At 37.0% G+C, this 16,092-nt stretch overlaps 1 protein-coding gene across 3 annotated transcripts; it reads left to right on the forward strand.

The window, feature by feature from the left end:
* The first annotated feature begins 9,136 nt into the window (after positions 1-9,136).
* LOC112182974 lies at positions 9,137-14,780 on the forward strand. Of its 3 annotated transcripts, XR_005804464.1 has the most exons (6): positions 9,137-9,396; positions 9,548-9,702; positions 13,607-13,830; positions 13,915-14,079; positions 14,168-14,480; positions 14,569-14,780. XR_005804464.1 is itself a non-coding variant. In XM_024321556.2 (5 exons), exons 2-5 carry the CDS (start codon positions 9,659-9,661, stop codon positions 14,200-14,202), a joined length of 468 nt encoding a protein of 155 aa, XP_024177324.2. In that variant the 5' UTR covers positions 9,137-9,396; positions 9,548-9,658; the 3' UTR covers positions 14,203-14,780. The 3 variants fall into 3 exon arrangements, 2 of the variants coding, with proteins under 2 accessions (XP_024177324.2, XP_024177325.1); XM_024321556.2 differs by having other exon boundaries at positions 14,168-14,780; XM_024321557.2 differs by having other exon boundaries at positions 13,915-14,048; positions 14,168-14,780.
* The last annotated feature ends 1,312 nt before the right edge of the window (positions 14,781-16,092 follow it).

Raw genomic sequence — 16,092 nt, forward strand, 5'->3', positions numbered from 1 at the left:
TTTGAGTTGATAGCCTTTCTAGGTGCTTAATGCGTTAAACATGACATGATTGACTAGCTTTCTAGGGTTTGATTGCATGTTTGATAGGATTAATCTAGGTGCTTTCGCTTAGGTTAATTAGCATTGAAAGTAAAATATGGGAAATTGTTTGCTTTTGAACGTTTCACATGATCAACTCCTCTTGCATGACTATGATGAACAATGATGAACTTGAATTGATTTTAATTATATGTTTCGATTTGATCTTTGTTCTTGCATTCCATTTGTATTTTAATTGTTTTGCATTTTAATTTTTATTAGCTTAGCATTTATTTTCGAAAATAGAAAACCAAAAACCAAAAATCCCCCCATTTTCGTAAATATGTATATATTTTGTTATATATTTGTGAATATTATACTTTGTTGTAATTTTAATTGTTTAATTGTTTGACAATGACAGGTGTACCCTCAATCCCCGGAATAGAACGATCCCTACTTACTTTATACTACTAATGACATTTCAGGGTTAAATTGGTCGCTCAACAAGAGCGATATCAATTTTTGGCGCCGTTGCCGGGGATTGAAAAATCATTTGTCACTTTGTGAATAATATGTGTTTTGTTTATTTTGTGACCGAAAAAAAAAAAAAAAAAAAAAAAAAAAATTTTACTTGTTTATTTTGTAATTGTCGAAAATTAGTAGATTAATTACTTAGGTTGTTGTTTATATTGTTGAATACGAATTTTTAATTGTGAGTTGTAAATTAAAGAAGGAATAGGTGAAGTCGTGTTTATTAATATTGGCCTAAACCCCTTATTGGTACCTAGTCCAGGTCCCTTAAGGTTGAGGGCGGCCTTTATTAACATTCATTGAACTGTCTTCACACTTAGGACCTTTTATATCCAAGTAAGTATAGCCTATGTGGGATGGTGTCTAGGAAGGGGACAACGTTCATAACGGGTTCTTGGATTCAGAAGTGCATGCAAATGGGCCTAAACCACAATGTGGGAGTAGCTCATGCCAAAATGGATCCTACCTCTTGTGTTCGCCCTCCCCTACCTGGCCATTTCAGTAAGGTTGCCCAAAGGATGTAGGAGGGACTTTGTGTCTAGACGACTATACTTGGGCCGCACGTCCTCTTGATTTACCGCTTGGAATTGAATTTGAAATCAATGATATATATAACAAATGAAAATATTGTGATTCACTAAGGTATATTGGATTAAACATAGTCTTGAAAAGGGTAGCTGTTTCAGTCCCATTGCACATCGAGACTCCCTGTTCCCGTACCTAAGTGTTGAAAATAATTGTAAAGAAAAGGAAGAAAAACAAATATTTGTAAGTATTTTCGTAAAAAAAAAAAAAAAAAAAAAAAAAAAAAAAAAAAAAAAAAAAGAAGTGTACAAAGTGTGACGTTTTGTTGTGTAAAAGTTGTGTTTAAAATGTGTCTAATCTTGTTAAACAAAAGAAATGTAAAGAATTAATTGTAAATATTGTTAAATTCTTGATTGTTATAAGTGTGTAAAATCGTATGAGTAGATAAGGGCCCTTTTGTTAATATTGGCCTTAACCCTTCATTAGTGCCTTTCTAAGGTCTTATGAGGTTGAGGGCGGCTTTTATTAGCATTTGGAGAACTGTCTAACACATGAGTTCTTTTCAAGCTGAGTAAGGGGCATATAGGTGGTGTCTAGGTTGAGACCCTGGGTGATGGGTTCAAATTGGATCTCAGAGATACTATAGACTGTGCGTAAACCACAATGTGGGAGTAGCCGATAGGGGCCTAAACCTCAATGAGGGAGTAGCCTCCGTAGTGTCACCAAAATGAGTCCTCCCTCTCACTTACCTCTTAATCTGGCCATCTAGCCTTCTGAAACAAAGGAAAGTGACTTATGTCTAGGCGACTATCCCTAGATCGTATCTCACCAATAGTAGTGGTTTCTATTGGGCTCGACTTACAACTTGTAATCAATTGAGATATTAACTTTATTTTGTAAAGATAATAAGATACTTGAACATAACCTCCACTTGTAAATTGTGTTGTTTTGTACATTTTATACTTGTATAAACTTCTTATGTGGTTTATTTGTGAAAAGATTGTGGATAGTTTTTAATTTATACTCTATTTTATACTTGTATAAATCATAAATAGTAAAGTCGTGAATAGTAACTTGTGAATAGTGACTCGTGAATAGTAAGGTTGATGTATAAATCACTAATTTGTAATTAACTCACTTTATACTTTGCTAACTTCTTTGAATTTTGATGATGTTCAGGATTCCTATGAATGACCGAGCCTTTTAGACCCTCTACACTAAAGGAAATTGAAGCAAGGCTCGCTCGTTTGAAGGGTCCTTCACTTCTTGAGCACACAAGCCCTTCCCCTTCAACATACAAAGAGTACACATTTAACGAGCAAGGGAAGCGGACTTACTTTTCTGAGGAGTCTACATCACCTACACCAAGTCCATCTCCTCCTTCACGTTCACCTTCACCTGTGATTTCGTCCAACTCTACACCACCACCTGAAGAAGTCGAAGAAGAGAGAATGGCATCTATTAGGGAACTCTCCACCGCAACTGTTGAAGGAGGACCCCCTACAGGCATAGTATACCCTGCCCCTGCAGCTGGAAGACAGGCAGAGTTCGAGCTTAAGAGTGGATTGTTGCACAAGCTCCCTATCTTCCATGGCCTCAATATGGAGGATGCTAACAAGCACGTACGAGAATTCCAATCTGTTTGTGCAAACATGCAACCACAAGGGGCGGATGAAAACCTTCTTAAGATGAGAGCATTTCCATTCTCTCTAGCTGATAGAGCCAAGGATTGGCTATATGAGCTTCCTGCAGGTCGTATCACATCATGGGAAACAATGAGAAAGGCCTTCTTGGAGAAATACTTCCCAGCTTCAAAGGTCATCACACTTAGGAAGAAGCTTAGTGGAATAGAGCAAGCCCATGATGAGTCATATGCTGCGTACTATGAGAGGTTCAACTCCCTACTTGCACAGTGTCCTCAACATCAGATGAAGGATGAGACCCTACTTACATGTTTCTACGAAGGACTCTTACCCTTGGAAAGGCAAATGTTGGATGCTGCAGCTGGTGGAGCTTTTGTGGATAAGTCACCTGCGGTTGGGAGGGAACTTATAGCTAATCGTGCCCTAAACTCCCAACAGTATGAGGGTGTGAGACAACCCACTCGTAGGGTAAATGAGGTGAGCACTAGTCCTGCCATTGCGGATCAATTGAGCAAACTCACCCTTCTTGTGAACAAGGTGGCGACTACTCAAGGCCATGGAGGACCCTCTGCTTGTGGGGTATGCTTTACTCAAGGACATCCTACGGATCAATGTCCTCAACTGAGTGAGAATGGTGGTTGGGAATCTGTGAATGCTATAGGAGGCTATCAAGGGAACCAAGGAGGTCCCCACGTCCAAGGTATGATCCATATTCGAATACCTATAACCCTGGATGGAGGGACCACCCCAACTTCAAATGGACCAACAATGAAAATGTTCAGAACCCTCTTGGTGGCAGTTTCCAACGTCCTCAAGGACCTCCCTATCAAAGACCTTACATGCCTCCTCAACACAATGTAGGGAATCCCAATTCTCACTATGATAAGACAATAGAGGCATTGACTAATTCTACTCAGGCATTGACTAATGCCACACAGACTTTGCTTCAAGGACAACAGACCAATGCCAAGGATATTGCAGAACTCAAGAAGCAAATGGGACAAGTGGTGGACTTCATGACCAAGTTTCATGAGAGTGGTAAGCTTCCGAGCAACACAATTCCAAACCCAAAGGGAGGCTTTGAAGGTTCCACCAACTGAGGAGAAGAGGAAACCACGTCTAGGCTGAGAAGACGTTAAAACCAAGCGCTACTTGGGAGGCAACCCATGCAAATTAGATTTGCTTTCTTTATCCTTATCTTTTATTTTTCGTTTTTGCTTTTTGAATTTAGTATTATTTTCGTAAATTTCATCCATGTATGCTTAAGTGTTTCATTGCATGCTTTTAATTGATTACATTGAGGACAATGCAATATTTAAGTGTGGGGGAAGGGATTTATATTTTTAGTCTTTTATTTTGAGTCATATATTGAAAAATACAAAAAAATTGAAAAATGTCAAAAATTTAAAAATTTTCGTTGCTTTTGTTTTTGTTTTGAGTCTTAGGATGCCCTTTCAACTGTCTAGGATGATTCTATATCTCTGAAATCATGACTAAAAGAGGATCACAAAATTGAGATGATTTAAAAATGGTATTCTTTGGTTAATTGAGATATATGAAAAATATATGCCTTGTAGTGGATATGGATTTCGAAACTTTGGTACAGAAAATATGAGCATGTTAAGATGAGTTTTGATTCATAAAAGCCATGTGAGATAATTGAGCCATGTCCCTTTTTCCTTGAAGTGAATCGAAAATATATATTCTTAATTTCTTGGCGATATTTTGATGATCTCATTATTCTTTCATTTGATTGATTGCTTGCCATAGATTAAGTTTGATGGACTAGAGAATGCTAGAATTCACTCTTGTGCTTGTTGAGACGTTATATCAATACATGGCCCTGATTCTGGAAGGGATAGAGGCACCTTAGGAATTACCACCATTGCCAAATAAACCTGTGTCCCCATTTGTGCCCGTCGTGGGACCCCCTTAGATAAGCCCCTTTGAGCCTACATTAAGCCTTTTCGTTCATCACCCTAAAATCCTTAACCATGAAGCTTAGTATAGTAACAACCCTACCCTTTGTTCTAAGAACTTAGTGGAGCTATCTTTTGAGACATACTACATGGGTTTGGTGCTAAGGATGGAAATTGAGAAGATGTTAAAGTTCAAGTGTGGGGGTAGACTTGTCCATAAAGAAAAAAAATATGTGGAAGCCGTGAAAAATGAAAAGAAAAGAAAAAATGTACGGCTAGAAAAGAAAAGAAAGAAATATTTATGGATTTTAGTCCCCCATACTTAGTGATTTTGGAGTTTACTTTGAAATGAAGGCCTACTAAAGAAAAATTTGGCCTTTGTCCATTCACTATAGTTCAGGGGAAGTTTACAATGAAGATTGGGCCCAACATGAAGACATTAGGCCCCTTTTATGTTACCTCTAGGGGAAGTGACGTTTTTGCAATGCATTGGTGGATTTCTTGTGGTCTCTACATTTACATGTGCTCTGCTAGGTTTTTAGGACACTTTGATAAATCCTTACCCTTCATTTCTTAAAACCTTGAGCCTTGGCCCCATTACAACCTTTAAGAAGACCTTCTTGATCCTTAAGATGGGACAGCCCTTGATGTGGAGATGAGTTACAAGAGTTGAACCTATGGCTTGGGTCCATCTGTGCAAGTAGTTGGTATCCTTCATGAGATCTTTAAAGAAAATTATACATGTGCTTTCGTTTCTTGAATTATGTGATATACTTGCTATCTTTCACATATACTTGAGTGTATAAGCTTTTAAGCATTGCCATGATCTGAGAGAAGAAAGAGTGGATATAACTTGTGAGGAGTTGAATCATACTTGTTTGAAGCATGCTTAACAGAAACCATCACCATTGTTCCAACCAAGTCCTACTTGTGTATGTGAAGATTATGTGTTTTAATTAACTCTCGAATGCCTAAACATTTATTCTTGGTGAAGTGCTAATCTTGGTGTTGTGAAAGTAAGAGATTGCTGAGACAAAAAGTTGAAGGGCTATAGAGTCTGTTTCGTGTCAAGTCTTTAATTTTCGTTGAGTCTTAGTGTGTGTCTTAGTGTGATTTTGCTAAGGGACTAGCAAAAGCTAAGTGTGGGGGAATTTGATAGGAGCATTTTAATGCGACGTTTTACTTGCTTTTCCCTGCATTTTCTGCGTTATTTCCTTAATAAAACCCTGTTTAGGAAAGTTTCCATTCTTTGATTGGGAAAGTTCCTATTTGTAGAAAGTTTCTATTTTTGTAGTTTTTATTTATCATTTTTAGTAAGTTTCCATTTTTAGTAGTTTCTATTTTTCATTTTTAGAAAGTTTTCCCACTTTTCATTTTAGGAAAGTTTCTATTTTTCTTACTAGTTTCTATTTTCAGGTCCTTGTCACAAATGAGCTGAAACGAGCTCACAAATGGAGAGAGAAGCTAGCCAACGTTGGAGGGAGACAAGATGAAGTACAAAGGGAAGCACAAATGAGCAGAAATGAAGAAAAGAAGTTTTCCTGGTCCAACCAGGAAACCCTGTCCAGAAAAGGAAAGCTTGCCAAAACAAGACTTTTGAGCCAACCATGAATGGAGATCGAATTAATGAAGTGACATGGCATGAGAGAAGCTTCTTGAAGACTCTAGATGATGACATGGCACAAAGGTGGCGCATGGAGGCCCAAGAACTCTCAAGACTTGTTGGATTTTCGGCAAATGGATCAAAAGCCCACAAAGCCCATGCAATTAGGGTTTGTGACGCAATGAAGAAACCCTAGAGATGTTTGCCGTCCAAAATGAAGAGAGAAACAAGGAAAATGACGTGGAAAATCAGAAATTAAAAGGAGATTTTCTAGGGAGATTTTCTAGGGCTATTTTTATGGAAATTCATCAAGAGATAAACCCTAGAATATCTTTTGCCGTCCAAGCCAAGAGGAAAAGAAGGAAGTTGCCGTGTGAATTAAAAGAAAACCCTAGAGAATTCGGCAAGGAGATATTCAAGGGAGAAATAAAAGGAAAGAGAAAAAGGTGGAGACCAAGAAAAGCTCAAAAGAAGTCTAGATACATTCCTTAATTCCCTAAAGGAAGTTTGGCCGAATTGAACTACAAAAATCAGAATTATATCAAGGGAATTTCGGCAAGATTATTTAGGGAATTAAATGGAATTTTGTGATTGGTTGAACCACCTCATAGGGCTTATTTGGCAAGATATTATTGGAGGAAATTATGTGGAATTTTCAGATTAATTCCATAAGGTTTACACGGCTTGGAGAGCAAGTTGGCCGTCCCCTATATAACCTCCCCTCTTCTCAACGTTTTAGAGTCCAAGTTCCATTCTTTACGTTTATACTTTGAGAAAAAAATCAGAAAACTCTCCCTAGCCTAGCCGTGTTCTTCTCCATCCTCTAGGGCAACCACGAAGTGCAAGCAAGGCCAAGGAAGAAGAAGACAAGCCGTGAACACCATCCATCCTCCACCTTGAAGATTGCTTTCGAAATTCAAGAGATCACATCATCACTTCATTCATCTCATCTTCATCACGGTGTAATCCGATTCTCCTTGTAACCTTTGCTTTGTATTTTCGTTGGTTTTGCCTTAGTTGACACACATGTTTGAACAATTATTAATTTCTGGAATTTTATGATTAATTGTTAATTTTCAGATTCATATATTGCGAGTTATGGTTGCTTTTGTGTGAGTGTTTGATTAAATTTGCATGCTAGATAACTTTTGTATTTTAATCTTATGTGGTTGCAAACACTTAGGGTTTTAATATAATTGGTGCTAGGTTTAAGAACATGAAATCGACTTTTCGTTTTGTGTAAACTTGAATCAATGTAGTAAAGGTTTTGTGCAAAAACCGAATTTAATCAAAGAAGATTGCAATTAGGTGGACTTTTTCATACTAAGTTGCACATTTGAGTTGATAGCCTTTCTAGGTGCTTAATGCGTTAAACATGACATGATTGACTAGCTTTCTAGGGTTTGATTGCATGTTTGATAGGATTAATCTAGGTGCTTTCGCTTAGGTTAATTAGCATTGAAAGTAAAATATGGGAAATTGTTTGCTTTTGAACGTTTCACATGATCAACTCCTCTTGCATGACTATGATGAACAATGATGAACTTGAATTGATTTTAATTATATGTTTCGATTTGATCTTTGTTCTTGCATTCCATTTGTATTTTAATTGTTTTGCATTTTAATTTTTATTAGCTTAGCATTTATTTTCGAAAATAGAAAACCAAAAACCAAAAATCCCCCCATTTTCGTAAATATGTATATATTTTGTTATATATTTGTGAATATTATACTTTGTTGTAATTTTAATTGTTTAATTGTTTGACAATGACAGGTGTACCCTCAATCCCCGGAATAGAACGATCCCTACTTACTTTATACTACTAATGACATTTCAGGGTTAAATTGGTCGCTCAACAAGAGCGACATCAACTGGCAAACATTCGCGAACTGGAAATTGGGCCCGAAAAAAGCCCGAAAAGCCCGAAAGCCCGAATCAGCCCGAACCGGTTCGGTCCCTGTCGGTTTTCAATTCGAAAAAAGCCCGAACCGGCCCAAACCGAAATTCTCGGTCTCGGTTTTACTGACTTTCGGGCCCGGCCCGACCCGAGCCCAGGCCTATTTAAACCAATATATTACATAAGTAGCTTAAACAATAACCTACAATCTAGATCAAAGTGGTGGACATTACGCCTCAACGCCTACGCACGCTCGACCTTAACACTGTAGATTGGGCACGAAAAACCGAAAATCCCAAGGAAAAAGCATTTGAAAACTATTAGAGTAAGTGGACGAAAAATAAATAATTGCAAGTAAAGTAAAATAAGTAATTTAATGCTTTCCCAATTTTAGTCTCTTAAAATCAGAGCATGTAGTACAAGTTCGAATAAATACTTTTAAATCGCATCGCTAAGTATAAATCATTATGAAATTGGATTCTAGTATCTTAAAAAATCATCTCAAATCGTCACGTAAAATATTCCATAAGTCATTCAGTAAGGTCTCATAAAAATACTTTTAATCATTTTCTAATATTGAACTCTTAGAATATACTGTAACTCATCTTACATGATTGTTGGGTAGTGCGCTTAAATTTTGGGACGAAATTTCTTTAAGGAGGGTAGAATGTAAGACCCCAGAAATTCGTTATTAATTTCCAATGGTTTCTGGGAATTAATAAGTGTTCGTTTGAGCTATTTCGTTGTTCGAGGGTGGAGCGGAAAGTATTTCGAACAATTATTCGTTGGAATGCTTTGATTCAAGGGTTGACTTTTTTATACATTTAGATTCTATGAAAACTTCATTCACAAAAGTTGTAGAGCGCATCGATAAGAGTTCGTGCATAGGTGGAACGCAAAAATCGGAGTTTGTATGAAGAAGTTATTGGACTCGGAAAAACTTTCATTTTTTGATAAAAGGACGAAACTTTTCAGAAATAGCAAAAATACCCAGGTTTCCAAAATGGGAAACCTGAGCTCTCTTCTCTCTCCTTTCGCCGGAAATCTTCTCCAAGCTTCCACGGCGATTTCTTCCTCCTCCGGCCACCTTTGGACGTGAAATTCTTGGGTTAGCTTCGCCTTGACCTTGCGCACCTCCCCGTGGGCACCTTGCAGCCTATCTAGGCTTGTAGCCGCCACTGCAACAAAATCCCGATCCAAACCCAGTTTTTGGGTCAACGCACTGCAATATAGATGACCTTCTCTGTGTCCAGATAAAGGTGTGAACAATGATATTGATCTAGTTTTTTTTGTTGTTGAATATGCGTTCTTTTTATGATAGTTTCATAGTATCCAATCATTCATTAGAATGTCATGTTTTTTTTATCTTTAATCTTAAGATCCTACTGAAGTTGTCAATATGTTTTGCAGAATGTTTCTCTAGCACATGCACCCAATATTGTGGTGTATGTAGATGCTATAACGATTGTCTCTCAGGAGGCTTCAAAAGGTGGACAGTCTGTATCGTTACCAATTGTATGTATGGAAGCAGGAAGCGACCATAGTTTACCAAATTTAGCACTCAGGTTATTGTTATGTCTTGGTGTCATTTAAGAATTCATCTTTATCACACAGTGACACTGCAATCTTTTTTGTTACTCCTAAAAGTTCTATTTTTTGTGTTTCTAAATCTTAATTGAAATATATAGCTAGGGTTAGGACTTAGGACATTATATGAGTTGCAAATGCCAAGAAGTTGGGGACTTTACTTAGTGGATTTGGCATTGAGAATGAAGATTGAGAAGAGGTGAAAGTTCAAGTGTGGGAGTAGACTTGTCCATGAAAGAAAAAAAAATGTGAAAGCCGAAAAAAAAAAATGGAAAAAAAGAAGAAAAAAAATGTGTAAGGCTAGAAAAGAAAAAGAAAAATATATATATGGATTTTAGTCCCCCATACTTGGTGAGTTTGGAGATTGTTTTGAATTGAAGGCCCACTAGTGAAAAATTTGGCCTTTGTCCAATTCACAAGAGTTCAAGGGAAGTTTAGAATGAAGGTTGAGCCCAACATGAAGACATTAGGCCCTTTTATTTTACCCCTAGGAAGGACATGACGTTTTGCTATGCCTTGGTGGATTTCTAGAAGTCTCTACATCTACATGAACTCTGCTAGGTTTTTAGGACACTTTGTTAAAATCCTTATCTTTCATTTCTTAAAATCTTGAGCCTTAGCCCCGTTACAACCTTTGAGAAGACCTTCTTGATCCTTAAGATGGGACAGCCTTTGATGTGGAGATGAGTTACAAGAGTTGAACCTATGGCTTGGGTCCATCCGTGCAAGTAGTTGGTATCTTTCATGAGATCTTTTGAAAAAAAAAAAAAAATTATATTCACAAAGTGCTTTTCGTTTCTTATATATGTGAGCTATTTGATTGCCTCAAAATATTTTCTCTCACATATAATTGAGTGATTATAAGGTTTTAAGCATTGCCTTGAATTCTGAGAGAAGAAAGAGTGATATACCTTGTGAGGATATAAATCATACTTGTCTGAAACATGCTTAACAGACCCCATCACCATTGTTACAACCAAGTCCTACTTGTGTATGTGTGAATTATGTGTTTTAATTAACTCTCGAATGCTTAAACATTGATTCTTGGTGGAGTGCTAATCTTGGTGTTGTGAAAGTAAGAGATTGCTGAGACAAAAAGTTGAAGGGCAATAGAGTCATTGTTTGTGTAGTCTTTAAATTTTCGTTGAGTCATAGTTGAGTCTTTGTGTGATTTTGCTAAGGGACTAGCAAAAGCTAAGTGAGGGGGAATTTGATAAGAGCATTTTAATGCGCCGTTTTAACTGTTATTTCCCTATATTTTATGTGTTATTTCCTTAATAAAACTCTGTTTAGGAAAGTTTTCATTCTTCGAATGGGAAAGTTCCTAATTGTAGAAAATTTCCGTTTTGTAGTTTCTATTTTCCATTTTTTAGAAAGTTTCCATTTTAGTTTAAGAAAGTTTCCATTTTAGTTTAAGAAAGTTTCCATTTCTTATTTTAGAAAGCTTCTATTTTCAGGTTTTTGGAATAAATAAGCAGAATTGAGTTCATAAATGGAACGAGAAGCTTCATGAAGATGACATGGCAAGGAGAGAATCAAGGAAGAGTTTTTTTTTAAAAAAGGAAAATATATTTTCCTTGGGGATTAAATTTGCCGTGTAATACTTAAGGAAAAACAAGGTGACAACGTGGGAATTAAGGTGATTGATTGAGAATTTCACGTGTAATAAATCAAAGGAGATTTTCTTGGGAGATTTTTATGGAAAGAAATATTGTTGGAGGAGTAAATTGGTGTGATTGCCAACATGAAAATCAGAAATAATCAAGGAGATGACGCAAAGAGAGATTCAAGGGAGATATTTATGGAAGGAAAATATGTGTGCACCAAGGAAAAGCTCAAAAGGCGTCCAGATTCATCCCTAAATTCCCTAAAGGAATGTTGGCCGAAATTCATGAAGAAAATCAGAATAATTTCAAGGAAATTCGGCAATTAAATATTAGGGAGGTATTTTAGAGAATTATGATTGGTTGGAACACATCACAAGACTTACTTGGCATTCTATGATTGGTTGGACCACATCACAAAGCTTACTTGGCGAATTCCTATTGGTGGAAGCTATGTGGAAATTTCTGATTGCTTTTGTGAACCCTAGCCGTGCTCCTATATATACCCACCACTTTGACGTTGAGAAGGGTTCCTCTCCCCCATACAATTTACACTTTAGAAAAAAATCAGAAAATCTTCTTAGCATAGCCGTGAGTTTCTCCATCCTCTAGTCATCTCCACGAGTTCAAGCAAGGCCAAGGGAGAAGAAGCATAGCCGTGAGCATCCATCATCCATCTCCAACCTTGAAGCTTGCTTTCGAGATTCAAGAGACCACCACATCAATCGTTCATCACCATCTCCATCTCACGGTGTAATCCGATTCTCCTTTGTAACCTTTGCTTTGAATTTCGTTGGTTATGAACTAGTTGACATATGTGTTTGAACAAATATTAATTTCTGGAATTTTTATGATTAATTGAGAATTTTCAGATTCATATTATTGTTCTTCGAGAGTTGCTTATGTGGGTTTGTTTAATTAAATTTGCGTTATAGATAACTTTTGTATTTTAATCTTATGTGGTTGCAAACACTTAGGGTTTCGATATAATTGGTGCTAGGTTTAAGAACATGAAATCGACTTTTCGTTTTGTGTAAACTTGAATCAAAGTAGTAAAGGTTTTGTACAAAGATCGAATTTAATTAACGAGGATTGCAATTAGGTGGACTTTTCCATACTAAGTTGTACACTTGAGTTGATAGCCTTTCTCTATGTGTAATGCGTTAAACATGACATGATTGACTAGCTTTCTAGGGTTTGATTGCATGTTTGATAGGATTAATCTAGGTGCTTTCGCTTAGGTTAATTAGCATTGAAAAGTAAAAAATGGGAATTCATTTGCTTTCGAATGTTTCACATGATCAACTCCTTTCTCATGACTTAGATGAACAATATTAGGGTTTGAGTCAATTTTAATCATATGTTCGGTTTTGATCTTTGTTCTCTCATTCCATTTGTATTTTTATGTTTTTGCATTTTAATTGTTTTGTTAACTTAGTTTTATTTTCGAAAAACCAAAAACAAAATCCCCCCTTTTCATGTACAATGTTTATAGTTGTGAATATCTTTGTGAATATTATACTTTGTTTTAATTTTAATTGTTTAATTGTTTGACAATGACAGGTGTACCCTCAATCCCCGGAATAGAACGATCCCTATTTATTACGTACTACTAATGACATTTCAGGGTTAAATTATGCGCTTGCTTTCGGGCGCATCAGGGTCAAGTTGTCTGAGGACTGATTGCTTGCTGCTCTGTGTTCCCGTAGGAGTTGTGCCTTTATTTGCACAAATGTAAGCACAATCTTAGGACAGTTGAAAAAGCTGAAAGACCAGCAGAAAAAAAAGAATAGCAGCTTACATCTACTTTGACACCAAATTGGCATAGGGAAACAACCTCAGTCTAACTCGTTGGCAGGTTTTCACATGACAAAATGCGCACCTTGTGCACAGAAAATGTTCACCTTCATTCTATGATAATAGATATTGCCTTGGGAGGCGGATCCAACAAGAATGAGTCATAAGGGGGGGGGGGGGGGGGGAAAGCTTGAGGCTGGAGGTTCATGTCTTTGGGTCTTGACTTTGACTTGCATGAATAAAGAATAGTTGGGAAAATACGTAATAGTCCACTGAAACCTGTCAGAGTAGATATCAGGATTAAGACCTAGAGAGCGGTAGCTAACCAGCAGCTATTAAGGTTGCTATTGTAAACATTCTGAAATTGATGTTCACTACTATCATGGGAATCTTTAATTTAGACTTTTTTTGTTTGTTTGTTTAGTTTTGGAATATTAAGCTTATTTCTTTCTCTTGATCTCACTAGAATTTCTTGTGACAGGAGAGGTGAAGAGCATTCTTTTATTCTTAAACCAGCAACAACCCTGTGGAAGAATTTCAAGACTGGTGGTGATAGAAGCACTCAACAATCACTAGCACAGGCTGGAAAGGCTGGAAATGCAGCATCAAGTTCACGTCTAGCATTGAAGACCGCTGAAGGAAAAAGGGTTGCTTCAACTGCTGGCGAGTATGCAATTATGGTATCCTGTCGGTGCAACTACACGGGTAATTATATTCCTTTTAGTTTACCATATATAGGGAATTTGAGTATGTCATTTTTAATTGTGATACTTTTATGTATGTCCGTAGAGTCAAGATTGTTTTTTAAACAGTTAACAAGTTGGCGACCGCGTATTTCAAGGGATCTTATGATATCTATTGCGTCTGAAATGTCTGGACAATCTAGTGCACCAAATGCTGGAGTCTCCCAACTTCCTGTTCAGGTTTCATATACTGATAGCTTGTATCATATGTGTATGTTGGAGCTGTCCTTTTTTATTTTTTATTTTTTTATTTTTTATGTTTATGAAGTAGGTTTCATCTAAACTTTTCAATTGGTCAGGTCTTAACTCTTTAGGCTTCAAACTTAACAACTAAAGATCTATCTCTGACAGTTCTTGCACCGGCTTCATTTACTTCGCCACTGTCAGTTGTATCCTTGAATGCTTCACCTTCTTCTCCAATGAGTCCATTTGTTGGTTTTCCTGGGTTTACCGGAAGAACAACTGCTGAGAGACATAACTTTACAATGCAGAGGCTGAACTCAGCACCCTCTATATTGACAAATCAGAACAAGCTTCTCTAGTATCTGATGTTGTTCCTACTGCTGGTTTAGGTTGTACACATTTGTTGCTTCAGAGTAGAGTTCCACTAGGGTAATACTTCAACCCCCCTGTCTCATTTTTTTTTTTTTTTTATGTTCATGGTTATTCCAATTATTATAATCTTCTATGGACATGTTAGATGTGTTCCCTCCCAATCTATGACCACCATCAAGCTTGAGCTACTTCCATTGATCGATGGCCTAATTACGCTGGACACTCTTCAGATTGATGTCAAGGAAAAAGGTAGTTATCCCCCTGTTTCTACTGCAGATTGTCTAGACATGGATCCGGTTCTATCCTCTATGTTTATGTAGGTACAAGTTTTGGTGTGTTGGCATTCCATACAAAACACATTCTGTCCTTGTATTTTCAGTTTCAGGTGGTTTTGGATGTGATGGCTAGCTCTCTTCTTCGTGAATATTCTAATGAAGAGATTCGTGCGGCATTGTTTCAGATGCCTAACAATAATAGCTCTCACAAATTTTAAACCTAACAAGCCTGTTGCTTTGAACGTATTGGAATTGCATGGTGGACATATAGGCATGATCTTTAGTAGTGAAAGTAAACGTACAAAAAGATAGTATAATGAACATGCAGATGGCACATGAATCAGCAGCATTCCCAATTCTATGTCTTATAGTCTAACCAAATTTCCATAATCATATTCCAGATAGTTACTTTTGTTCACAGGCTTATTCTTGTTCAACATAATTTTACCATAAACAATGTCTGGCATTGAAGAACAAGAATGGGGTTATTATTGTTCCCCCTGCAAAAAAGTCCAAAGTTGGGCATCCCCAGCTAAGAAACTCAAGCTATCAGTGATAGGAGCAAAAAAGTGTGACAATATTATTAATTATGTGCCTCATTTTAGCCTTATTTCTCCCTTAGTTTAGTGTTTTGAGTCATTAGGTCATTTTGAAAGTCTTGTTGAGTGTTTGGAGTGAAATAGGCGGAAAAAGTAAAATTCATGAAAAATCCTAGCTGGATCAGGATTCCTAACTGTCAACTATTTTTGCGGTCTTTACATTTTAATTTCCCTTTATTTTCTCTAGAAAATTCTGATATTCTCTTGCTTGTTGTAGGAAACGTTGCCTGGTTGAACTCTTGGAAACAGCAATGATGGAGTCATAAAATAAAGCATTATGATATTTGACCAAGCAATGAAGAAGGGAAATAAAGGAGAAAAGATGTTTTCAGTTGAGGAATAAAAGAGAAAGACGTTTCAGCTGGAAAATAAATAAGAGAAAGACGTTTTCAGTTGGGGAATAAAGGAGAAAAGACGTTTTCAGTTGAGGAATAAAAGAAAAAGATGTTTCAGCTGGAAAAATAAATAAGAGAAAGACGTTTCAGCTTGGAAATTAAAGGAATTGCCCCATTATGAGAGGAGTTAAGGCCATAAAGAAGACGTTTCAGTTGGGAAAGCCAACCAATGCTCCCCTATAAATAGGCAACGTCCAGAACTGAATTTGCATCACTTCCCAGCCAAGATAATTCATTGCATATCACTTCCTGGCTAAAAACCATTCCAAGACTGCCCAATTCACTCCTCAAACCTCCATATCTCACAAGACCGTGACCACCATCCATCCATCAATCTACAAAGCTCTAAGGCGCTGAGTCAAGGACGCTCCACCACCATAGTAGAGACAAGTTCATCACC

This window comes from Rosa chinensis, chromosome 1 (genome assembly GCF_002994745.2).
Source record: "Rosa chinensis cultivar Old Blush chromosome 1, RchiOBHm-V2, whole genome shotgun sequence".
Lineage (NCBI taxonomy): Eukaryota > Viridiplantae > Streptophyta > Magnoliopsida > Rosales > Rosaceae > Rosa > Rosa chinensis.

What these genes read in the sequence shown, in the direction of transcription:
- LOC112182974 (XM_024321556.2), top strand. Translation starts at nt 9,659, where the DNA reads ATGGAAGCAGGAAGCGACCATAGTTTACCAAATTTAGCACTCAG. An exon ending in TTACCAAATTTAGCACTCAG is followed by an intron (nt 9,703 to 13,606) that starts GTTATTGTTATG and finishes TTCTTGTGACAG; the next exon opens with GAGAGGTGAAGAGCATTCTT. An exon ending in TGATAGCTTGTATCATATGT is followed by an intron (nt 14,080 to 14,167) that starts GTATGTTGGAGC and finishes TCAATTGGTCAG; the next exon opens with GTCTTAACTCTTTAGGCTTC.